Source organism: Anabrus simplex, chromosome 10, assembly GCF_040414725.1.
Source record: "Anabrus simplex isolate iqAnaSimp1 chromosome 10, ASM4041472v1, whole genome shotgun sequence".
NCBI lineage: Eukaryota > Metazoa > Arthropoda > Insecta > Orthoptera > Tettigoniidae > Anabrus > Anabrus simplex.
This window is the reverse complement of record NC_090274.1, coordinates 37623508-37649885: the sequence shown is the minus strand read 5'-3', so window position 1 is coordinate 37649885 and position 26378 is coordinate 37623508. Positions and strand designations below refer to the sequence as shown.

The 26378-nt window shown below is 39.2% G+C and overlaps 1 protein-coding gene across 1 annotated transcript in view; it reads left to right on the top strand.

Moving 5' to 3' along the window:
• The window catches only part of dve (SATB1_N and homeodomain domain-containing protein dve), a 474059-nt gene that overhangs the window by 427193 nt on the left and 20488 nt on the right, over positions 1–26378 (top strand). The window contains exon 6 of the mRNA XM_067154226.2: positions 24623–24886. Within this exon, the coding sequence (XP_067010327.2) occupies positions 24623–24886 (264 nt within the window). The remainder of the gene's footprint in view (positions 1–24622; positions 24887–26378) is intronic.

The following is a 26378-nucleotide window of genomic DNA, read 5'->3' as shown; positions in this document are numbered from 1 at the left end:
AACATTGTAATCGTTGTTTCCTGATGGTATCTGTGATTTTTCGGTAACTTCATAGATTCCATGTAATTTTCTTTTCATCCAAATTCCATTTTCGCATTTTCCTGAAGATTTTCCTTTCTTTTTTAACTACTGTATTATTATTATTATTATTATTATTATTATTATTATTATTATTATTATTATTATTATTATTATTAAGCCAGAGCATCCGTGGCTCAGCCAGCAGCGCCCGGCCCAGCCTCTCAGCGCTGAGTTCCGTGGTTCAAATCCCTGTTACTTCATGTGAGATTTTTGCTGGACAAAGCAGAGGCAGGACAGGTTTTTTTTCCGGGCACTCCGGTTTTCCTTGTCATCTTTCATTCCAGCAAAGCCGCTGGCCTTGTGACCGCATCTTGGCAGGTTCGATCTTGGCTCAGTCCGGCGGTATTTGAAGGTGCTCAAATACATCAGCCTCGTGTCGGTAGATTTACTGGCACGTAAAAGAAATCCTGCGGGACTAAATTCCGGCACTTCGGTGTCTCCGAAAGCCATAAAAATATTTAGTGAGACGTGCAAACTAACAATATTTGTTTCATTTCATTGCTATTCATTAATCATTGCCCCAGAGGAGTGCGACAGGCTTCGGAAACGGACACAGTTCCTATCCTCGCCGCTACATGGGAGCTTTATTCATTCCATTCCTGATTCCGTTGAAACTGGAAACAGGCTGTGGATTTTCATTTCATTATTAGTCAGGCCATGGACGATCTAGGGGTCTACTTTGATAGTTAATCGTAACGGTTACTGCATTCTCTGATAGACTAATATACTGTATGTATCATAAGGATTTTATGAATGAAAATTTCCTCGCTTTATATCCTACTTCTGGTAAACCTATTGGACATTATTCGTACATTCCACAGCATCTTAGTTCCATGTCTTTGGTAGATCCCATATTAGTGCAAAAAAAAAAGTTGCTAGTAACCTAAGAACACAAAAAATAATTTACAACATTTCAGTTCTGAAAACCTCAAAATTACGAATTTCTTTGAAAATTAATTGTTCATGTTCCCACCAGAGGAGGCACATCAGTAGACAGTAGAGACATCTGATGATCAATGTTCAAACTTCTTCCAGTACACAGTTTGAAGTACATAATGCAGATGGCCTTCTAAAAGGCTCTTAGTTTAAATGCACGGAGAAGGTGTACGTCCGGTACAATAATAATAATAATAATAATAATAATAATAATAATAATAATAATAATAGTGGGTTTCTCTGGGACATATTTTCACCGAATGCACATGCCAACATTGAACCTGATCCAAAATACTCTTTCTATTCAACAAAAAATATGCGATCTCAATACAGTGTCGCAAATTACACAGGCATATGGCCTCTCATCACTGTGCGTGACAATAATTGCCTGAAGCAGAGATCAGCCTAATTGTCCTCTCACAGATGGAACACATTAACAGACGAACACCACTGTATGGACCTGCTTACAAGCTGAAAACTATAATAGTCGTCTCCCAGTATGATCAGCAAACAGCCTTACGCCATCTATATCTCTCGCCCCTTAAAAGCCATGGTAAATGCGATGAACATTAAACATTAGAATAATAGATAAGGTGAGAAATGTGTAGATAATAAAATATAGTTCCCATAGGTTTTCTCCTACTACTTTAGTATGTCATACTAAAATAATTAAATACTTTAATATTTCTTTATTCCTCAAATAATACCTATAAATTGATTAATTTTATTTTTTATATTTTCATCTACTCTTATTTTATTCGCCATTATAAATTACTATATTTTTATATAATATTCCCTCATCAACAAGTAAACCTTCATTAACTTCAAATTCCATAAATTGAAAGTGAGACATTGGAACAGCCTTCTATCATTATGAATATCAATATGCTCCTAAGAAAAACGACCGTTTAAACGCACTCCCACAAATAGAACAACCAATGAGCCTGCCCCCGCTATGTGTAACGCTACGCGACCCGAGAGAGGATTTAACCTAAAGGAGCTCCGAAGGAGTTTTATAAGGGGTCCCACAAACGGAACGGAAGTCGATCCCCACTATGAGTACCTGACAATGACTATCTGACTGTGTACATTGTTACCTACGGAATTTAATTACCTATGTAACCTAATCATTGTGTATTATTGAATGTATGGCCATTGGCTGCAATAAATTATTATATACTTATGCCCCAAACCTCGTATAATCGGAGGGTAACTTTTCAGAAAGGAAACGTGAAAAAATTTCGCAATTTCCTATTTAGAATTATATTCTGAAAACTGCCATAATGCGTCTATTAATATGTACAGTATATGTGTTCCTAAAGCAGCAGGTAACGCTGTTTCAACTCTTCTGGGTAAGAACTGTTGCGCTGCTGTGAAGAGAGGCTGCTCTTTTGATCTTATTAATGCTAGGAAATAAGACAACGTTAATCTTATTACTGTGTGCTGGCAAAGACGCCGTCACTACCGCGGCGCCGTAACCTCTCTTCCACGCGACGTATCCCTCTCTCACACGTCTTATAACTTGTGACTAATTAGAACACAACTTCAGACTGTTTTGGATATGCCTGCTTCTTGGATTTTACGCACTGGATTTATATTGCTTGCGATTTTCTTTGCCAGCGATGCGATATCTAGAAATTATAGTGACATTGAGCGGATAGTGACCCTACATTGGTACAGTAATTACTCTTTATGATCAATTTTTGCGTAGTAAACTTGAATTGTTGGATACCTCATTATTAAGCGCGTATGATCATTCATTATTCACCACTGACGTGCATTTTGGGCAGTCACAGGTGGCAGATTCCCTATCTGTTGTTTGCCTAATCTTCTTTTAAATAATTTCAAAGAATTTTGAAATTTATTGAACACCTCTCTTGGTAAATTATTCCATTCTCTACCTCCTCTTCTTATAAACGAATTTTGTCCTCTTTAATTCCAAATTTATCTTCATATTATTGTGATCTTTTATTCCTTTAATAACAACACTGAAACTTATCCGTCTACTAAAGTCATTCCACACAATTTCTCCACTGACAGCTCGGAACATACCGCATAGTCGAGCAGCTCTTCTCATTTCTCCCAAGTCTTCCCAGCCCAAATTTTGCAACATCATTTTTGTAACGCTCCTCTTATGTCGGAAATCACCCAGAAGAAATTGAGCTGCTTTTCTTTGGATTTTTCCAGTTCTTGAATCAAATAATCCTGGTAAAGCTCCCATACACTGGAACCATACTCTAATTGTGGTCTTACCAAAAATGATGTGCCCTCTCTTTTACATCCTTACAAAACCCCTAAATAACCTCATAACCATACGAAGAGATTTGTACATTCTAAGTCTCGTTTATGTGATTGCCCCAATGAAGACGTTTCTTTACATTAACACCTAGGTACTTACAGAGATCCCCATATGGAACATTCACCCCATGACACAGTTTGAAGCAGAAAGGAGGTTTCCTCTTTGTGAAATACTCAATGTATAAATCAGATCGAGGACGTTCAGAAGAGATTTCTTCAAATTCTATATACCAAACCGCATCAAACTTCAGCGCTAAAAGGAAAGGTTTTATACGCACACTTGCAAGATTAATTTAAACTTTTGTCATTATGTAATATCAGGGGGATTCTTATACAAAATAATATTCTTTTACAAACTGATTAATAATGTGATTGATGGCAGTGAGCCACTTGCTAATGTGAATATTACGAATTTACGGACACAACATGCATTTTATTGAGAATACTAAAAAACAGCAAGTCAAAAATCATCTCAAGTAGTTAGAATGTGTAATCTTTTTTTAAAAAAATTGTTGCATGTAATGAGAGAACTGACTTGACTCTCCGAAAATTCGTGCATCTTGTGGAAACTATAGTTTTACACAGGTAATAAATATGCTATGAAATAATAGCAAATGTATCATCATTTCATAGTTAGTGGAAATAAGGAATAAGTATAGAAGATTCTTTTGTTAAAAATATTATTTTAGAAAAATTTATTACTGTGTAGTACAATTAATATTTTACTGTACTAATTGGTGTCATCCGTTCAGACGAATCCGACCATCGGCGATTCTATGAATTAATGCTCTCCAAGTTGTCCTGTTCCACACTGCCTCCTTTAGTTGTTCCAAGGTGAGGGTGGTTGGGGTCTGTTTTAATGGTGTCTAACCAACGAGGCCTCCAGCGACCTGGTCTTCTTGCACCGCTGATAATTCCTAGCATGATTGATTTTTCCAATGCATCTGATCGCATAACGTGGCCAAAGTATGCTAGTCTCAGCTTCATACTCGTACCAGCCAATGAGATACGGAGATTTGATGCCCTCTAAAACTGCCTTTTGGCGTTCTGAATTCGTTGTAAAATTTTTACAGTGTTTGTTTTATCTCTCTCTTATTTTTTCATATGTATTCCTCAGTTATTATGGACATAGATACAGTTTGTTTAAAAGATTACATAATCTAACTAATGGAGAATTTTTGTGACTCACTGTGTTTGAGAATTCACAATAAACTGTGTGTCGTGTCCGTAAATTCGTAATTTTCACATTAGCAAGTGGGTCACTGTCATCAGTCACATTATTCATCAGTTTGTAAAAGAATATTTGTTGGCGAATCTCCATTATATCACATAATGACGAAAGTTTAAATTCATGTAGCAAATTTATGTATGAAAACTTTTCCTTAATCTCGTGGAGATTTGAACTCGGTGTCTTCGCGTAAGAGACAGACTTTTGTTGGGATTATTTTAATTTGTTTCTAAATTGCTATTGACTGGAAGTTACTTTCCTGGCAGCCAGCATTTTTTCTTTTTTTGGCGCTGTGACCTTCATACCTTCGTGACAGGAATACGAGGAATCAAATACTGGTAAACAATAATTTAAAATAAAATTCATTAATTTTTTCTACTTGATTTTAACTTCTGAATAATTCTTGGTATCATCCAGCCAGTTTTAGTCCCTTCGGCTTGTGATGGCGTTTCTGCGTGACTTTCATTTCCCCGAGCTCAGGTAATCCGGAGGTACGATAAATCATCTCCCGTGATTCCGTAACAAATAAGACTTTGTGGTGACATTATCACCTCCGACTTCTTAATCTTGAGGTTGAATTATATATAACCGTCGTCTGATCCCCGCATTATTTTTTCTTCTCCTTCTTCTTCTTCACCACGTTAAAATTTACGGATGTCTAGAAGATATCCTACCGATTGTCTTCAACCTGCTGAAAAACAAGAAACAAATAATTTATGCAAGCAAATACAAAGATGTAAATAGCGTTGCCTGTTAAGAATGGCTTAACTTGTATAATGCTAGATGATTAACAAACGTTTCCTAAGTCTCCCGCTTCAACTCTTCTGGCGTAAGGATGAATACAATCTGGTATCTTATGACAGTCGCAGCAGGCTTTGCTTCTTGATGCAACGATCGTAAAGAATGATGATGTCAGCGTGTGACAGATAAACCTCTTTAGAATTATGTGTGTCTTAACGTAATTCGTGAGAAAATGTGGCGCTTTTATATTGCTTATTATTATTATTATTATTATTATTATTATTATTATTATTATTATTATTATTATTATTATTATTATTATTATTATTATTACTATACATGCAAAGAAGACCATTAGTACTACGCAAAGTACTTAGAGGCGTACATTTATCTTCCTTTGTGCGCACATTTCCTTCATTCTTTTATTGTGGGCTTCCTTTATGTATTTTGTTCCGACTTGTTGGCTGAATGGTCAGCATATTGGCCTTCGGTTCAGAGGGTCCCGGGTTCGATTCCCGCCGGGACGGGGATTTTATCCATCATTGGTTAATTCCAATGGCTCGGGGGCTGGGTGTTTGTGCTGTCCCCAACATCCCTGCAACTCACACACCACACATAACACTATCCTCCACCACAATAACACGCAGTTACCTACACATGACAAATGCCCCCCACCCTCATCGGAGGGTCTGCCTTACAAGGGCTGTACCCGGCTAGAAATAGCCACACGATGTTAATAATAATAATTTATGTATTTTGAGCAGATTGTTGCAGTCTTCTTCTTTGGTATTTCCTACTGGTCAAATTAACCATTTGTGAATTTTGGGTCTAAAGATTACCCTGTTGTGGACATCTACTGGTGTAATTACTGCTTGTTTTGATTTCGCCAGTCCATTTCATTCTGTCTGTTTTAGCTTCACTCCTGTTTTCATAGAATTCGACTATTTGTTTTTTAAGTCTGTCTGCATGCATTCTTTTAATGTGACCGTAGAATCTTAGCCTGAGTTTTCTAACGTCACTGTGAATATTTGTGTATAGTTTGATTTCCAGTCTACCTCTAAGTCCGTATTGTCAGTCGGTGCGTTTTGAGCCTAGAATTTTTCTTACGATTTTGCGTTCCTTTTTCTCACTGTTTTCATTGTCTCCTTTCCTGTTCAAAAATTATCATTTGTTATTATTATTATTATTATTATTATTATTATTATTATTATTTATGTTTTGTTTCCGAATTTGGCCAACTACACTAGTGTCCAAAAGTTATGCATAAGTTTCGAGTAAGCAGGGCGACAGGAAATAGACCGCAAATCGCACGACATATGCACCTACCAACTTACGTGTTCGCTCTGTATAGAAAAGGAGTGTTCCCTGCTTTGACTAGCAGCGTAGCCGCAAGGTAAACACAGCCAGTGCCTGCGCCCCATATTCCCTCAGTCGTGTTTGCCCTGTTATAGTGTGCGGTGTGTAGCCTTGTGTGAACGTGACGACATAATGGCACAACGACGCCATTTGGCCCCTGTTTTGCAGGGTAGAATACTCGGCCGCCTGGAAGCAAGTCAGACACAGACTGAAGTCGCCGTATCCTTGAATCTGCCAAAAAGTGTCATTTTCAGGCCTTGGAGACGATTTCGAGACACAGGAAATGTTAGTCGTAGGCCAGTACCATGTCGACCAAGGGTAACCACCCCACAGCAAGACCGATATCTGGTCTTAACCGCCCGATGAAATCGAAGTGCACCTGCAAGACAATTGTCGGCGGAGCTTGCAGCCGTCTCAGCGGTTACCGTTTCCCGGCAAACTTCGTACCGGAGGCTCAGAACAGCAAGGCTGTTTGCCCGACGTCCAGCGGTGTGCGTCCCGCTCACTCCAGCACAGAGACGGGCCCGTTTACTGTGGAGCCGTCAACATCAAAACTGGAACCTGAATGAATGGAGGCCTGTGCTCTTCACAGACGAATCCCGCTTCAGTTTTCAGAACGATTTCCGTCGCACATTAATCTGGAGATAACCGGGTAGCCGATACGGCCACAGGAACATAGTGGAACGGGACCAAGTAGGGTGGTGGCGGCGTCATGGTATGGGGCGGCGTCATGTTGAATGGCCGTACGGACCTGCACATCTTCATGGGTGGTCCGAGGAACACTGCTAACGCTCGGAGATACAGGGATGAGGTACTGAGGCAACAGGGGGCTGAGGTTGGATTTCAAAAATTTCCGGAGTTCACTATTCATCTCATTGACGCCGAAATCAATAGATTTGACACTATCTTCGATTATTTTTATTTGTCACTCCCCACTCGCCCCCCATCCCGAAGAGGGCTTAACTTGCCCCTTAGAAAGTCCGGAGTGTCACTATTCATCTCCGCGAACCCGAAAATTATGTATTCGACACTATTTTCGATTAATTTTATATATAACCCCGTGACGCCCCACCCTTAAAAGTGCTAGGGATGGCTTACCCCCACAGTGCTCGTCTCCAGATAGTAAGTTATACGTGTACCAAGTTTCGTTGATTTTGCTCCAGTAGTTTAGGAAGGGATGTGTAATTTACATGCATACATTCATTTTATGTGTATAGATAATGTGATACGTTGAATGAACATGTTCAAGAACATATTACTGAGATATTAAATCTGAATACTACAGGTACATCTACGAGTGAGTTAATATCCTCTTTGTTTTTTGCTAAATAGAATCTCCAGAGAAAATATATTTCGCATAGTGCATATTTGCAAAGAAATATCTCTGAAATGTATTGCTATTAGAGCACTTCCTTAAACACTACATTTATTGTCCTACGGCTCGCTGGCACTATTTGTACTTTCAAACTGTCAAATGGTCGAACTGGAGACATTGCTACGTACAGTTGGCCGTGGCTAAATACAGCCTGGGTTAAATATACACCAAAACGGTAAAATGTCTATCCTTGAACTTTGTTAATCGTCATATTGAATGCAAGGCGAATAGGAAACTAGCTACTTTAACATGAAATGGAAGAGTAGTGCCAATGTTGTTGTTACTACACACTTCAGTCTGTAAGTTAATTTATGGAGTCTGTATTAACTCACTGCAAACTACACGTAGCAAAAGCTGTCGCTCGAAAGTCTGTAAGTACGTATTCCGTTCAATTTCAACGGGTTCATCCTAGTAATTGATTTATTTTAAATAACATATTGTAGAATGAAACATCATAGAATTCTAGGAGTCAAAATTCTCTTTCCATCACTTAACCCCGCAATGATTTCAAGAACGAAACAACTGTCGCATTTTTCGTACAATTAATCCTGTTCCGTTTAGAAGCAGTCGTGAATCATTAAGTTTCTTAATAACATTACAATTATTTCACGTTTTAATTTAAGGACATGGGGAGGCAGGTTACTTAATTCTAAGCTGTTCTGAAGCTCTATGACAAGTTGGAGAGTTTCATTTTCATCTTCATTACTTTACCCCGATGTACGTTGTGGTCGTTCCAGGTAGATCTGCAACTTCAGAATTGATTTGATTACAGTGCTCGTTTATATGGGTAAGAATGGCAATTTTTTAGAAACTTATAGCATCTTCTGGTGATTCAAATTTATTCGCGATGGTAGGGGGTGGTCAATCAATAACACATTTCTGTAGCAATTCATGATTCACTGAAAGATAATCACCATTATCAATTTCCAGCAAAAAATTAGCCAAGTCCAATTCTTCTGGTCTTGCTCGCATGTTTTTGAACAGATGAAATACTTTAAATTCTGATCAAAGAGGAGAAAATTTAGTACAGTTCTGTGTAACAGTTTGTTTGGAAGCATGGTGCAAGTGTAATGGACTAGTATAACTTGGGCCGGGCTGAGTGGCTCAGACGGTTAAGGCGCTGGCCTTCTAACCCCAACTTGGCAGGTTTGATCCTGGCTCAGTCCGGTGGTATTTGAAGGTGCTCAAATACGACAGCCCCGTGTCGGTAGATTTACTGGCACGTAAAAGGAACTCCTGCGGGACTAAATTCCGGCACCTCGGCGTCTCCGAAAACCGTAAAAGTAGTTAGTGGGACGTAAAGCAAATAGCATCATCATCATCATCATCATCATCATCAGTATAACTTAGAAACAGTTCCCTAAACCCATGGGTAAATAGAAAATATCGAGCTGGATTATTATTATTATTATTATTATTATTATTATTATTATTATTATTATTATTATTATTATCGTAGTTATACATTGGACCTTATTTGGTATAAATCGTGGTCGTATTATTTATTATTGGTGTGTTGTATGATCTGTCTTGTGTAACAAAACATGTGAGGTTACGTCACGATACGTCTACTGTATGTATATTAATAAGACTTTATTTAATGTAAGAACACGTAATTAATAGAATATAATTTTTATTACCTGTAAATATGATGTATAAATCCTATGTCATATTGTGTAACACAGGGTAAGGTTGCAGAACAACGCACCTTTGTCACTCGTGTCTTTCAGAATATTCTATCCATTTGTACATAGGTTATTGCCGGGCTGCGTGGCTCAGACGGTTAAGGCGCTGGCCTTCTGACCCCAACTTGGCAGGTTCGATCCTGGCTCAGTCCAGTGGTATTTGAAGGTGCTCAAATATGTCAGCCTCGTGTCGGTAGATTTACTGGCACGTAAAAGAACTCCTGCGGGACTAAATTCCGGCACCTCTGCGTCTCCGAAAACCGTAAAAGAGTAGTTAGTGGGACGTAAAACAAATAACATTATTATTACATAGGTTATTGGAGACTCGAGTAGACACGAGCGAACATGTTGTGTCATACATTTGTAGAAGCTTGGCCAGGCAGGGTATGTAAAGGGACAGTCTTGGATAGTAGAGTTGAGTGCAGGTCGTTGATTTTGTTGTGTTGGTAGTTGGTTGACATGTTAATGTGGCAGTCTTCTTCTGCTTTTTGTAAATAAATCAGTAATTGACAGTATCTCGTGTGTTCGTCTTTGTGAATACGATAAGCACGCAGAACAACAGGAAAATCCTGTCTAAAATCTCCACCTAGAACAATAACATTCCCTCCAAGAGAGATGGAATTACCCATGATGTCTTTCAGAAGTCTGCTAACGCACATCAGGGCATGCACAAATGGAGTGTGACCTCCGGAGGGAGTTGATGCAGGTCTTTTGATTTGATGTCTTAATAGGCGACCTTCGTGTCTGTGAAGATGGGGCCCTACTTATGAAGAATGTTGAGGTCGACACCGTCGACAGACCTGAAGATGGAAAACCGTGGTTGGTTTCCCAATTTTTATACCAGGCAGATGCAGATGCTGGGGCTGTACCTTAATTAAGGCCGCGGCAGCTTCCTTCCAACTCCTATCCCTTTCTTTCCCCAATCGACTATAGGGGGAATACCATGGTTCTGATTTACCATTGATTAATACTATTATGAGGGGCCGGTGACCTTGATTTTGGACCCCTTTTTATGACAAGCGTCATCTCAGAAATTAAGGCATTGTGAATTGGATCCATAGATTGTTTTGGATTCATGGTCAATTTTTCATCTTCATTCTTTTTATATTTTAGTCAGCGGATACATGAAGTTTTAATTATAGTTTCAACCGTTGCACCTCGGACCATTTCGGGCCGATGACCTAGTTGTTAGGTCCCTTTAAACAACAAACATCGTCATTTCTTCTTCTTCTTCTTCTTCTTCTTCTTCTTCTTCTTCTTCTTCTTCTTCTTCTTCTTCTTCGTTTAGGCCTACAATGGACCACGTGGTTGTTAACTCTGGTGAGCTTTTTTCTTCTTTTTAGCCCAGTATTCCTTCATTCAAGCGCTATGGATGTCCTTTCTTTCTTGATTCCATTTCACTTCTACTCCTGGACGCAATGATTTAGCTGTTAGTGACTCGGGAGAGTCACATGTCTTGATTAACTTTCTGAACTTATCTCGGTTGTAAATGTCAGTGTGATCATTATTTAGGTATTGTAGGTCTTTCCGAACTAAATTCGACAATGTGGCATTTGTTGCTTTCCCTCGCTCCTATGTGGAAATGAAGAGATTAGCGGATTACAGAGAAGAGTGAAGAAGACGAATTGCTGTCAACCAATCTTAGGATTGAGAATTAAGAAGTAGTAGAAGAAGAAGAAGATTTCCCTCTAGATACAGTGTTAAAGATCCTTGAAGTGAGTCTCTGTCTGTCCATCCTGACAATGTGACCATACAACATTAGTCTTCTCCTCCTCATAGCTGTTGTAATGCTCTCTATTTTACTGTAGAGTTCCTTGTTGTGCCTGATTCTGTACCCATCTCCTTCTTTATTTATTTATTTATCTGTTTATTTATTTTTTAATCATTAGTGTATACAATTAACTGAAGAGTATACATTTGAAATTGTCTAAGGAAATCACTTATAACTTATACAGTACTTCCTTAAATGTTATCTAATTGAATAGTATTTTCCAAGATGATTCATTCTACAGATTTTGTTGTTAGAAGTAGGGAGAGGGAGAAGCAAGGAGGGGTAAAACGCTATTCCAAGCGATTTATCATAAACCGGAGGTTAGAACCCGTTCATTCATTTGGAGTATTATCTTCGCTATTGCTAGAAGATAAAGCTTCTCTCACTCCAGTTGAGAAGCTTGGTGGTAGAGAAGCAAGCAAGACAGCTCAGCACAGTACAGCAGCAGTGCATAGACAATGATTTCAATGAAGGAAAGGGGCGTAGAGGGTTTGTAAGGGTGCCATGACATAAGAGTATTTAGTAGCAGCTTAAATGTGGAGAGCAGAATATTCTGTGCCTCCTGCAAGCCAAGCGAAGAGAGAGGTTCAGGTGATCGCCGCACAGAAACAAAGCCGCCTGCTACTCTACAACTAAGAGGAAGGAATTGAGACGTAAGGGGCCTTGTCTCCTCTTGCTGTTATGAATTCCACTGCTGAGAGGGAAGGGATTTTCTTTTTTCTGGAAACTTTATCTCTCTTTAAGTTATTTCCGTTTTATTGGACCGATTCTAATAATCCTAAGACGTAGCTAATCAGCTGTTCCAGGGTTTTTAGGCAGTGGCAGGTTAGAATGCAAATTAGTGAGTGTAGACTAACCCGCTTTTCAGCAGTGTAAAGAGATTAACATAAATTCTAGGGGTTATGACGGTTTGTACTCGTAATGTTTATCCCTTTAATGCAGAAAAAATCGAAATATTTTAATTAGACATTGTTTTAATAAACAGGTTGGATAGACAACATAATAGTCGTAAATTAAAAAAACAATAAGATAAGCCACCCTTCCAATACTTATCAATCCTTACATTTAGAACACAATCATTATAACTGGTGTTATAAGTTGGGACATGTTTCGTTCAACTGTCATAAGCATCTTCAGCCATAGTAAAACCTAAAGTTTGGTCAGCAATATGAAATATTCCTCGAGCGGCTAAGGTGACTAGTCACCTCTCTTCCAACATAAATGACTTCAATACACGCTCATTAAGTTTTATTCTCCATCTAAGACTTTGTTGAACTCCCGGTAAAAACTCGAGGACACCTATTTTGACTTTAACTTATTATTAAAGGAAATTTGGATATTTTTGCCTCTACACACATATGCAGTTTTAGGCGTGATTAATTCTGTGATGTGAACTATTTCACTAGTCAACTAACTATTAAGTGATTTTTCGTACCTGACTCTCATTTTCTATGCAATAGAATGAGATTAAACCTTTTACTATTTTAATTTTACTTTGTCACTCGAACGAAAAATAAAAATGATTTTTTTGAAATATTCTAAAACAGTTTTTTAGTGATTGACTGATAGGGATGTAAAATCGAATATGATTATTTACACTACTTTATTATCAGCTTATGTAATTTGATATTTTAACCTCCGTCAATATGAATGTAGTGTTATTATCTTAATTATGTCAAATTGTTAAAAGCTTATACACTAGTTATACGGTTATTGATTGCCACTAATGAGAACATTAGTTCTTAGAGAACTGTTATAGTTTAAGTCACTAGGTTCGGGACCCTTACCAAACTTTAGGTTAAGTTTATTATGGCTGAAGATGCTTACGACAATTGAGCGAAACATGTCACAACTTAAACCACCAGTTGTAATGATTGTGTCCTAAATAGAAGGATTGGTAAGTATTGGAAAGGTGGATTATCTAATTGTTTTTTTTACGATTATTATAATCTATATTCAATACGGTTTATAATGATATTTATAACATATAATATTATAGCCTACCATAAAGTTTTAGTGAAAAATGAAAATACATTCTTGTTTACCTACGAAAATAATGTGGTATTCTTCCATGACCACTACGGCATAAATACTTCTTTGACTGAACAAGGTTCAAACTATTTAAAGATGGTTTCCCTTCTCCGAGGCAGTTCATTTCTTATGGAAGTCTTCCAAATATTTTTATTAATCTCTCAAGCACAACGCGGCACCACATGCTTCACACGATCACCAGGAGCGCTGTTGTTTGGTTGCTGAACTGCAGTCGGCACATCGCTTCCATGTCCCCCTCATAGGGATATGTAGATTGCTGGTGAACCTCAGTGCCTGGGCCACTTTTGGTTTGAACTTGTTGATTCTTTGTTTAATCGTATTTTTTTCCCTTTAGGAGTCATTATTGGATGCAATCCATCAACTAGACACTACAGGAAGCTCTTGAGGACCATTGATTTACCTTCTCTTCTTTCATGAAATATGAAATATTTTACACCATAGCTGTATGTGTGTTGGTGCTCCATAAAGAAAATTGTAAATAAAGGCATTTTTTGCGAAGAAAATGCAATAATAATGGCATGAAATAAAAATGTATTTACACATTAAACTACTTGCGCTTAGTACCACTATGTTAGGTACACAATAGGTTTGTGATTAGTAACAGCAGAGAGTGGTTCCCTGTGGTTTTACAGTACCTGTGATTAGTACCACTGTATGAGCTACACCATGGGTCCGTGTTGCCTGTGATTAATACCCACTATGCGAGGAACATCACGGGATACTACGAGTCCCTGTGATTAGCACACCTATTTGAGGAACACCATGGGTTTGCGTTGCCTGTAAATGGCGTCATTATGTGAGAAACACTATACTTGTTGAGTAGTACCATAATATGTGGGACGCCGTGAGTCTACGCTACTTTTGATTAGTACCGCAATATGACAAATCCCACGGTTCTACTTTACTAGCGATAAGTATCATTATGGGGGTCCGTTGACCTATACTTTGGACCCTTTTAGACATCACGCATCATCGATTTAGGATTGTGCTTTGGAAGCAGTTCCTTGGTCAGTTATACTATAGTTTTAAGATAGTTTCTGGGAAGGTGGGGCACTGCGGGTCGGATCCACTGATTGTTTGAAATTCGTATTCGTCCATTCATTTTTCATCATCACGTTTCTGGTCATTGAATGATTTTGAACCTTTTAAATTTTCATTACGTTTCGTCACATTTCGTATCATTAGAGGCTGATGAGCTAGAAGTTAGGCCCCGTTAAACAACAAGCATCATTATCATCATTAACATAATCAAAGTACCGGTACAGGGATAGATTTCCGTAGATTAATTATGGAATAAAGGGGATAATTTGAATAATTTCAATATTTGTTTTCGTTGTTCTGAAAAGTAATATGCAAAACCCGGATTTTCATGCGGTAATAGGTTAGATTGCAAACTAATTTGGTTAGTAATAAATGTCGGCCACCCTCCCTTCCATAATGTAGAAAGAGTAACATAAATTATAGGGGTTCTGATGGGCCGTACCCAAATGTTTATGCAAACCCCATAGCATAATCGTTGTGAAGGTAGACTATACTTGCTTCTTGCTTCAGTAAGTTTGCATTCTAACCTATTAATGCATAAAATTCCGGGCTCTAGTAATATGTTATCCTTTACGAAACAAAAATTTGTAAATACAGAGAAGTAATGCCAATTTGTCCCGCTATTCAAAATGATGATAGGAAAAATACGAACCGCGCTGTTGGGTTGTTAAGTTGTTTACGTGGCAGCTGAACACAGCATCGGTGTACGTACTACTTCTGGTAGTGGAAGTGGCTGGGTCGTTTAATTCGAGGGCGAACGTATCACGCTTGAAGGAGGGGAACTCCTCACCAGGTGCTGACTTCAGATTGATCACCAGCAAGTAGTAAGTGGAGCTTGTGTTCTCATAGGAACATGTAGATTATATAAATAAACCTGTAGAAGCAGTACCAAAATTCAAATATCTTGGAGTTACTCTTCAAACAACATTGGCATTTTTAACAATCATATCAAAGAAAGAACATCAGCAATAAAAGCAATTTACAACATTCAACAACCACAAAAAATTTCAACGAAAACAGATTATACTATTTAAAACATCTATAGCACCAATAGCAACTTAATGGTATCCGTATAACCTGATATAATCTTAAAATTAACGACCTGATAATGCTAGAGAAAGTTAAGGCTCGTTATATGAAACGAAACCTGGATATCGCACAGTCAGTAGCTTCAAGACTGACCTATGTCTTACTAACAGAAACATTATTTATAGAAGACTTCAGAATGCAGAGACATCTGCTAAACACTAAGACCTACGAGAAAACGCAGCTATATCTGGAACGATTTTTATTCAACAGACGCCATAATGACGAATGATTGGAAACAAGCAAATTACGAGCTTCGACACGTAATAGCACGATATGCAACACATGGTTTTCAACATAATTTCTGCCAAAGTTAGAGATTTCATCACCCGAATGAAAGTTGTGTGTGTAAATTGTGCAAAGAACACTTTGAAAGATATCACGCTAATATCTGCAGTAAAAGACAGAACTAGGACTAGACTAATGTAATATAGTTTTTGTATTTTGCACATTATGCGCATTTTCGTTAATATAATAATAATAATAATAATAATAATAATAATAATAGATTATTCTACTAACATAGTGTACATAGATGACGAATATTGGTTGTCATGATTAAAATGGTGTAAATCCTAAAAATCAAACCAAACTCGAAGGCCTGCACATTACGAGGTGTCGTGTGGTCAGCACGAAGAATCCTCTCGGCCGTTATTCTTGGCTTTCAAGACCGGGGCCGCTACCTCACCGTCAGATAGGTCCTCAGTTTTAATCACGTAAGCTGAGTGGACCTCGAACCAGCCCTCAGATCCAGGTAAAAATCCCTGACTTGGCCGGGAATCGGACCCGGGGCCTCCAGGTAAGAGGCAGGCACGCGACTAATACACCACGGGGCCGGCTAAAATTGTATAAATATATCCATATTAAAAGCAGATCATATTATTATTATTATTATTATTATTATTATTATTATTATTATTATTATTATTATTATACTTCATTTCCCGTTTTCAGTCTTCTGGGTCGGCTTGTGAACCAAGGACCTGCACAGTTTCCTCTCCCTCTCTCAACCACTCCCTTTCTTCCTCCAATATTTCTTCTACTTTTACTCCTCTCTTCTCTATACTCTCCTTCACCGTATCCGTCTCTTTCTGGGTCTTCCGCGTTGTCTTCCTCAACTTACTTTTCTCCATAAATACTCACTTTACCGAGCTCGATAGCTGCAGTCGCTTTAGTGCGGCCGGTATCCAGTATTAGGGAGATAGTGGGTTCGAACCCCACTGTCGGCAGCCCTGAAGATGATTTTCTGTGGTTTCCCATTTTCACACCATGCAAATGCTGGGGCTGTACCTTAATTAAGGTCACGACCGCTTCCTTCCCATTCCTAGACCTTTCCTGCCCCATCGTCGCCATAAGACGTATCTGTGTCGGTGCGACGTGAAGCAACTTGCAAAAAGAAAAAAAATAATACTCACTTTGGAACTATATCCTCTTCCATTCTCATCTTGTGTCCATACCATTTCATCTTACTGGTCTATATCTAGTCTTGCAGTTTAGGGAATCCAGTTATGTTTGTCTCTGATTAGATACATTTATTTATAGAATACACAAAAGGAGGTTGCCCATGAGAAAAAAATATTCTAAATGCATGTATGACTATATAAATGATTTCTCAGTACGGATAATGAACCTTTCAACGCTTGGAGGCCCACATTTTTCGTCAACGACTCTGGTAGTTTGAATATTGAGCAGAATTCTTAGAAGAACTTGGGAATTGTTTCTCTTGCACCGATCATGAGGCCTATAACCTCGATGTTTCTGATTATATCCATTCGAGTCTTCCCAAATATTCCTCTTAATGAATTTCATATCGGCTGCTTGGATTCTGCTCTTGTAAAGTTTTGTTTTGTCCATGTGCCATACTCAGAATTGGTGTGTAATAAATACACTAAGTGCAGAATTTTCTTGCATTTCTCTGGGATTAAAAGTAGATATTAATACAAAAGATTAGAAAAAGATTGCGCCCCGCTTCTAATGGCACCGCCCTAAGGTACGGCGTATATGGCCTGTGTTATAAATCTGCCCCTGCATAGAAAATTTCTTAAGAAAGTTGAACAGCGTGACGTAAAAATTAGACCGTATTAGAAACCAGAGGCGAGAAAATAACATGACAAAATTGATGCTAGAGGTTTACGGGGAGAGAGTAGGGAGTCTATCATAAATTTTGTTCTTCCAACGGCGAAGGAAAAGAAATACGTATCTTGAAGCTGGGATTAGGGAAGGAAGGCTACAAACAAAAGGTATTTAGTGGGACGTGATCTGTGAGGTCAAGAAGCTCTTAAGATTACCACTTCACAAGGCTGCTTCTTCTTATTAAGGTTTATGACTCGCTTAACCTCTTATTGGTCTAATGAGAATAATGGCCTTTCTCCTCTTGCGACCACCTTGTTTCTCCTTGCCAAACCTAGAGATGCTCAACACGCAGCCGTAGGCAAACTCCAGCTCCGCATACGATCAACTTCAGTCCTAGGCGCATTCAGAGGGGTTTTGATGACGACACTTCAGCCCGCTTAAAGTTCTCATTCGCATGACTTTCGAAACATTACCTCATTGATGCCCAATGCGATGAAAATGGTCCTGCGACCGATCCTTGTGGTATGATTCGGAGATTGTGTGTTTGTCTTCATCCACAACACACTGCTAACTACTACATAATCATTCTACAGAGTAGTGGTATTCAAAGTGTGGTACGCATACCACTAGGGGTACGTGGGCTCGTCTCAAGGGGTACGCACATTTCTTGTAGCTTCTACTTACAGTGAACGGTTTAGAAATGAGTTGAGCCTGCTCATTTTCAATAAAATCTTGTTTTTATTTAGTGTTTTTCTACCACTATCCATTCTAAAATATGTGTCAGCTTGTACATTCCATTTGTGATCTAATAATAATAATACCCATTGCCCCACGCTTGGATGACATTTTTAATATATATTTAACACATCTAAATGAATAAAAAACTAAACTTAATAAAAATAAATTATTAAAAATAATTAATCGAAATGTCCGTAGTATGGGCTCCAGAGTTCACCTAAATGGATCCGTCGAATTAGAATAGAGCATGATAATTCTCTCTCCTATGTCTTGTTCATAAAGCTGCGTATTGGTACATCGTGGCCTTACTTAACCTTCTGAAAACGACTAATTAGTTAGGAACTGCACCTAGTTTCATCAATAACCAGATATGAAAAAATGCTTACTTGTCCTGCATTGCTGCTTTTTTTTTTTAATTTTTCGTTTCGAAATCCACTCATTCACTTCAAAGTAACAGTATTGTTGCATTAACAATATTTGTACAGTATCGTTGCTAGTCAGTGAAAACCTTGTAATTTTGCTCACGAGAAAACCACGTTTCTTCTGAAGGCTCACCGCGTTGCCTAAGGCGGAAAGAGAAGACTCCAGTTGTCGAATAATTTGGCCATTGCAGACCGCTCAATTTTGGACTTTTCTGTAAACTTTATAGCGACGATTATATACAATACTTTATTGTTATTATTGGGTGGACATGGTGGTGTAGTGGCTTGTCTGTCGTCTCGGCGGCCGTTGTCTGATTCCTGGGGTGCGATTTTCGCTTGAAAATCCCGTGGTTTCAAGAACGTGATGCGACCTTTTATTCCCGGCCACAAATCGTTCATGCCTCAGGGCGTTCAGGGACGATGATGATGATGGTATGATTATAGTCAATATTATTTGGCGTCCAGCAACAATCATTTCTTATTTGTGATATAATTTAAATATACTCGTACTTTGGGGGGGACACAAATGTAAAACAATTTGATTTTCGAGGTACACCAACCAAAAAGTTTGAATACCACTACCGTAGTTGAACTGCCCCTCCACAATTGATGCATACGAACAACTTCATTCCTAGCCGCATTTAGAGGGGTTTTGATGACGACACTACAGCCTGCTTAAAGTTCTTATTCCCTTGACTTCCGAAACGTTACCTCATTAATGCCCAATGCGCTATTTTGTAGACAACACTTTAAATCCCATTTAAAAATTAATAGCATGGGATCAGTTAATAAATGTATTGCTATACCGAATAAACCAGGCATTTCTTGAGGGATTGGTCACCATAACGGACTTCGATTGAAACGGTCCTGGGCCAGATCCTTGTGGTATGCTACGGAGATTGGGTATTGCCGTTAATGTACATCACACTGCGAATTACTACAGAATCATACTGTAGAGAATACATCCCTCCACACATGGTTGGCGTCACGAAGGACATCCGGTCGTAAAACTGCACTGAACACGTACGTTCTGACCAAAAGTATTACACATGATAAATTTCATATTTGACCCCGTATTGCCGTTAAGAAGACTACATTGAAATACATTACTGAGACATGTTTTGTCCCGCTTTAGAGACATCTTCAGTGACACACAAGAACCATTAAAAATTAGTAAGGACATAATAGAACCATTGGATACAAAGTCTTGGCATCTTCTTGCAACGCGATGTGGTGGCGTTTTGTCAGTAAAACCTGTGGTAATACATTGTTAAAGTCTTAAAACTGACACGAACTTGAAGATGCCTCGAATGTGGGACAAAACATGTCTCATTAATTTTTTTTAATGTAGGTTTAACAATAAAGACGATTCAAGTATTGTAAAGGCGGAACATTTTGTTTAAGGATTTCATAAGCTAACGACTAAAAGTAGTTATGAAAAGAAGAGGAAAAAGAATCATGGAAAATAGGCCTGGCCAATATATAGACCACGTCAATAATTTTCATCGATCACTGGAAGTTTTGTGAGCAAGAAATGTTCTAATTCCCGAAAATCGAATAAATTATATTGTCTACCGTTACCATCCAAATAATAATAATAATAATAATCGTATAACCTCAGCTACCGCGTGCAGACATTTCAATTTGACGCCATCTGGCTCTCTGCTCGTCAATTTTGACGTTCTGTTTTACTCTAGGCCCACTAGATGGCAGTGTAAAGGGAATTTCTCTTGGGCGTCTGTGGCTGAGATTTAATGAGTTCTGTCGCGTAAGCACCATATGTGTCACCAGAGATCTTTTACATGCCGACATCATACGACATGGAGTGTCGAATGAACTTCTTTCAGCCCTTCAAATATCCGACTACCTCTGCCGGGTTTGAACCCGCCATCTCGGGATCCGGAGGCCGACACACTACTACTAATCCACAGAGGCAGCTACATCCAAATGAAACTTAGTTACTGAGTGACACGGACGAGAGATGGTAGATGTCCTGACGCCATAGCCTACAGACCGCGGCGAGAATGAAATTCTTGGTCATGTGTTAGGATACTGCCGGAAAGGAGAATTGCTAAGGAACAGTGGTCATCACAGAGTGAGAGCAGCCTTAGTCTCTGCACTGAGAGATTTGAAGTTGAGATTTAATGAAGAAGTACACTAGCAGTTATTGTTGCCATCCACCAGCAAGCGTGATCCAACCATCCGGTTCGAAAGACACTTATCCCAAGCCAAGGAAGTTCACCGGGAAAAGAAGAACACTTATAATATAGAGTCCGGATTATTAGGTACTAACAGGTTAGAATGCAAACTTACTTAGCCAGTAACAAGTGTACTCTACACTGTACAACGGTTATGCTATGCGATTTGCATAGATATTAGGGGTACAGCCTATGGAACTCCTTGAATTTATACTGCTCTTCCTACATTATGGTACAACGGGTTGCATGACACTTCCTACAAACTAAATTACTTTGCAATCTAACCTATTACCACCTACAAATCCGAGCTACACTTATAAACCACGCATCACTTATCTGAGTTAGAAACATAACATTCGCCCAGAAAACTGGCCCGTGATGGGTCTGCTATTTGGAAGCAGAGGCAGTGTGCAGTGTACCCAAGCTTATGTGGTAAATCTTGAAAAGGCTTGGAATCCATCCCACGACTTTGGGAAAAAATATAGTAGACATTTTAAGAGATTTAGTGACTCTTTCAAAGCATCACTAATACTACTCCTAAATGATAAATCGTTCAGTGCTTTCTTTGTACAATAATTTTAATATTTTCGGTTAACGTGTCCAAATTATAACAATTCGGAATCCTTGTGATCATTAACGGGTTGTGAACTGATGTATTTTGAAAATTAATAACACATAATCATGATAGATTACAGACTTGGTCCTGGATAATTAACTGCGCCAATCAAAGAATAGCCATGATACAAAACCAAAATACAAAGAATAAAAGCACACACAATTGAAAACAACTTAAATTCTCAACACGCATAACCAGCCAGCATTTATCAGTAAATCATGACATGTAAAATAAATTAATAGAAGATTACAAAACATTAATACCAGTCCGTTGAAACGTCATTCTTAGTTACAGTGAATTACAGTAACCAACTTCAAATGCTGCTACGTTAATTTCTGAAGAGGATCATTTGCTGCCAAATTTCATTATTTCGTATTCCCTTGCTCTTACTCCTGGGAGTTTACATGTATTACCACGGTTACCTCTGTTCACATTTATATATATCGTGCATAACGGTTGCGCTATGATATTTGCATAAACATTAGGGGTTCGGCCCATCGAAACCCCTAGAATTTGTTACTCTCACTACATGACAGAAGAGCAGGCTAGATGGCACTTCCTAATAACCAAATTAGTTTGCCTAAAAAGTGTTATTTAGCCACGGAACCAAAATATACTCAGTAGCCCGCTTTGGCCTCTTAAAAATCAGGTATATCCTACCCTGCACAACGGTTATGCTATGGCATTTGCATAAGCATTAGGGGTTCCAACTTTGAAATCACCTAAGAAAGGAAAAGGTCAAAGATTGATATGTACAATGCCACCTGGTGATAGTCCTAAATGCAGATCTGTAGGATTATTTGATTGATTGTAATTCGAAATGTTAAGGGGAGACAGTTCCCGTGTTACATAACATTCCAAATCCTTCCTAAGTACACAGGAACTAATGACCAGAGCGGTGCAACAATCATCACCTTACAACACGTGTAACAATGTTAGCAGCACTGCATGTGTGCAGAGAGAGGACGTGGTAGTGGTGGTGTAATGAAGACGCGGGCCCTAATCCCTGTCAGTTTACCCCCACGGGGCCCCATAAATGATATTATCTTAGAGATGTCACTCGGGATGGTAGTGAGCTTCTGTTTATGGCTGCCCTGCGAGGGATCAGCTTGCTCGTATATCACACGGGCTTACGGAAGAGAGTTGCTTATCATTAAACAATCCATCGGCATTCTTCTCCTTTCTAGCCAACAAGATACATAACTCACCAACAAATACTTACAAATTGTCCATGTGGATAAGGCTTACCACTGAACTAAGGAATGTTTGACCATCTTATGCTTCTTATAATAATCCGTAGATATCCCCTTTAATTTAACTCTTTGCTACCCAGAGTACATGTCATACTTTTCCATATTTTTAAACAGGGTGAATTTAAAATGATAGGGACAAACTTCGAGAGGTGATTCATGGGAGGAAAACCTGATATCGACGTATTGTACGGAAACGGACGGTGAGTCTTCAGCAGAGCAATTATTACACATTACATTATAATGGGAAATGGGAGTCCGGCTCCATGGCTAAATGGTTAGCGTGCTGGCCTTTGGTCACAGGGTTCGATTCTTGACAGGGTCGGGAAATTTAACCATGATTGGTTAATTTGGCTAGCACGGGGGCTGCGTGTACGTTTCGTCTTCATCCTCATCACGACGCGCAGGTCGCCTACGGGTGTCACATCAAAGGACCTGCATCTGGCGAGCCGAACTTGTGCTCGGGCACTAAAAGCCATACGCCATTTCATTTAATATTTCATTTCAATGGGAAATGGGAGCAAAGATCTTGTTATTCGGATGGTGCCGTGTGTGGAGGTACTTTCCTCGATAAATCCGTGGGGCTTCTCCATCATTCCCATCTGCTTGTCGGTATGTGAATAACATCTCGGCTTGTTCCTGATACAAATATGGACCCTTAGTTCCTCCACTTCACTGTCCGACTCGTTGGCTGAATGGTCAGCGTACTGGCCTTCGGTTCTGAGGGTCCCGGGTTCGATTCCCGGCCGGGTTGGGGATTTTAATCGCTTGTGATTAATTCTTCTGGCTCGGGGACTGGGTGCATGTGTCCGTCCCAACACTCTGCTCATCATATTCAGACAACATACTACACTACCAACCACCACAGAAACACGCAATAGCGATTACATCCCTCCATACAGGGTTGGCGTCAGGAAGGGCATCCGGCCGTAAAACAGGGCCAAATCCACATGTGCGACGCAGTTCGCACCCGCGACCCCACAGGTGTGGGAAAAAGCGGTAGAAAAAAAGAAAAAGAAGAAGTTCCTCCACTTCACTACGATCAATGTCCGGCTCCATGGCTAAGTGGTTAGCGTGCTGGATTTTGGTCACAGGGGTCCCGGGTTCGATTCCCAGCAGGGTTGGGAATTTTAACTATCATTGGTCAATTTTTCTGGCACGGGAGCTGAGTGTATGTGTCGTCCTCATCATCATTTCATCCTCATCACGACGCGCAGGTCGCTTACGGATGTCATATCAAAAGACCTGCACATGGCGAGCCGAACATGTCCTCGGACACTCCCGGCACTAAAAGCCATATGCCATTTCATTTTATTACTACGATCAATATGCAACACGAAAAAAAAACCAAACTGTCAGTGTTGTTAGATTGGGGGGGGGGGGCGACGACGACGTCTTGCACAGCAGTACTACACGATGTAAAAAATAAAATTTGCCTGGAAAATATCACAGGAAGCGCTGGAAACCGAGATTTCGATGCACCAATCAGACAGGAACTATGCGCACGCCTCCCGTATAGCTGCTTAGGTCTCGGAGAGTAGAAACGCCGCTGAACGGTCTGAGTTTATAGGAAAGTCCCTGCATACGCAAACGATATTTTGCTAAAAACACACCCCTCATACTTAAATGTGTCCCTAATCTATGGTATTAAAGCTGATTTTTCCACTGTTCACAGGTGACGCTATCTCATTTATGTCGGAGTCCGCCGAGCACACCTGGGCTACACCATCAGTTTCCGGAGCCGAGTGAGGAGTGTCGCCGTAAATTCGAGCAGTGGTGGACGATCCAACTGGCCCAGCAAGCCAGCCACCCGCCGCACACGCCGAGACCACCGCCTACACCACAGTACAGTCCTGGAAGCGGCCATCACCACCCGTCACCAAACAAACCTCTGGAGAGACCGCCATCATTATCAGAGAACGTACACCCAGCGTTGCAGGTACGTCCCCACTTTGAGAAAAAAATCGCTAAAAGTTTAAGGAGATTAGACAAGAAGTGCATGTAGCAGTTTGCTCCCCTTGTTTAGTCCATATACCTGCCGCTATTTCTGGATTGATGCACCATCCCTTGACAGAGGCCAGACCAAAATTAATAATAATAATAATAATAATAATAATAATAATAATAATAATAATAATAATAATAATAATAATAATAATAGAGCCCGGATGTTTAGACAGTAATAGGTTAGAACACAAACTAATTTGACTATATAGTTGCGCCCAAGAGAGTTAATCTGTATTTACATTTGTTGAAGTTATTGTCAGAAACTGATGATTTTGTTGGCGATTATAAAATCTCATATTTATCGGCAATTACATGTTCTGTCTTAAATGCTGGAATAATTAGCACGAGCTTAGGAACGGGTCAGAGTTTAAACAATTGCATTAGGCCTACACATTTATTAAACATTCAGCTTGTATAAAGGGTGATATGCCTCAGATGAAGGTAACTATGACCACGCAGTATACTTCATAGTTACTGATTTGGCCGCTGAAATGTCAGACTCCAACTTTCGTGGGTCCAACTATAGTAAAAGATGTCCCCTGCCCGCTCTTCCGCAAAGTAGTGATAGCAACATAACTTCTAGGGGTTTAATGAACTGGACGCCTAATGCTTAGGCATTCTCATAGCAGAACTGTTGTCCGGGCAAGGTAATGCTTGTTACTCGCTTCAGTAAGTTTGCATTTTAACCTATAAATACCTAAATATCCGGCTCTAATAATAATAATAATAATAATAATAATAATAATAATAATAATAATAATAATAATAATAATAATAATATCTAGTGTGAGAAAAAGTCTACAATGAGCTGGATGCAAGAGGTCAAGAAAGAAAGAAATAAAATAAGAAGATATGCAACTATAGAAACATATATATGTATATATTTAAATGTTATTTTAAGAATGGAAGGATTCCAAGGAAGAATATAAAGGAAAACCGGTCCAAAGTGGTCCAAGAAGAGAAGGATAAAGCATAGTGCAATGATAAAGGAATACTGGTAAGGACAGAAGAGGAAACAACGAGGGAGGATGAATTGAAAATGGCACGTGTTCCCTAGCAGGGCTCATCGTAAGGAATAAGAAGAAGGATACGAAGCAGATAATGTCTGCCTCCTTGACTTAGTGGTGACGTACAAGCCTTTAGCACGAGGAGACTTAAGATAGATTCCCAGCCGTCGTGTGGATTTTAACATCGAATCGTTGATGATGATTATGATGATGCTTGCTGTTTAAAGGGGCTTAACATCTAGGTCATCGGCTCTAATGGTTATTGCATTCTGTAATTCGCACACTGTACATTACGCGGTCCTCAATTACTACACGCAGAGGGCGAGACTGCGCAAAAAGGGCTGCACCAATAATAATAATAATAATAATAATAATAATAATAATAATAATAACAGAAAGCTTTCAGACAGTCGCAGA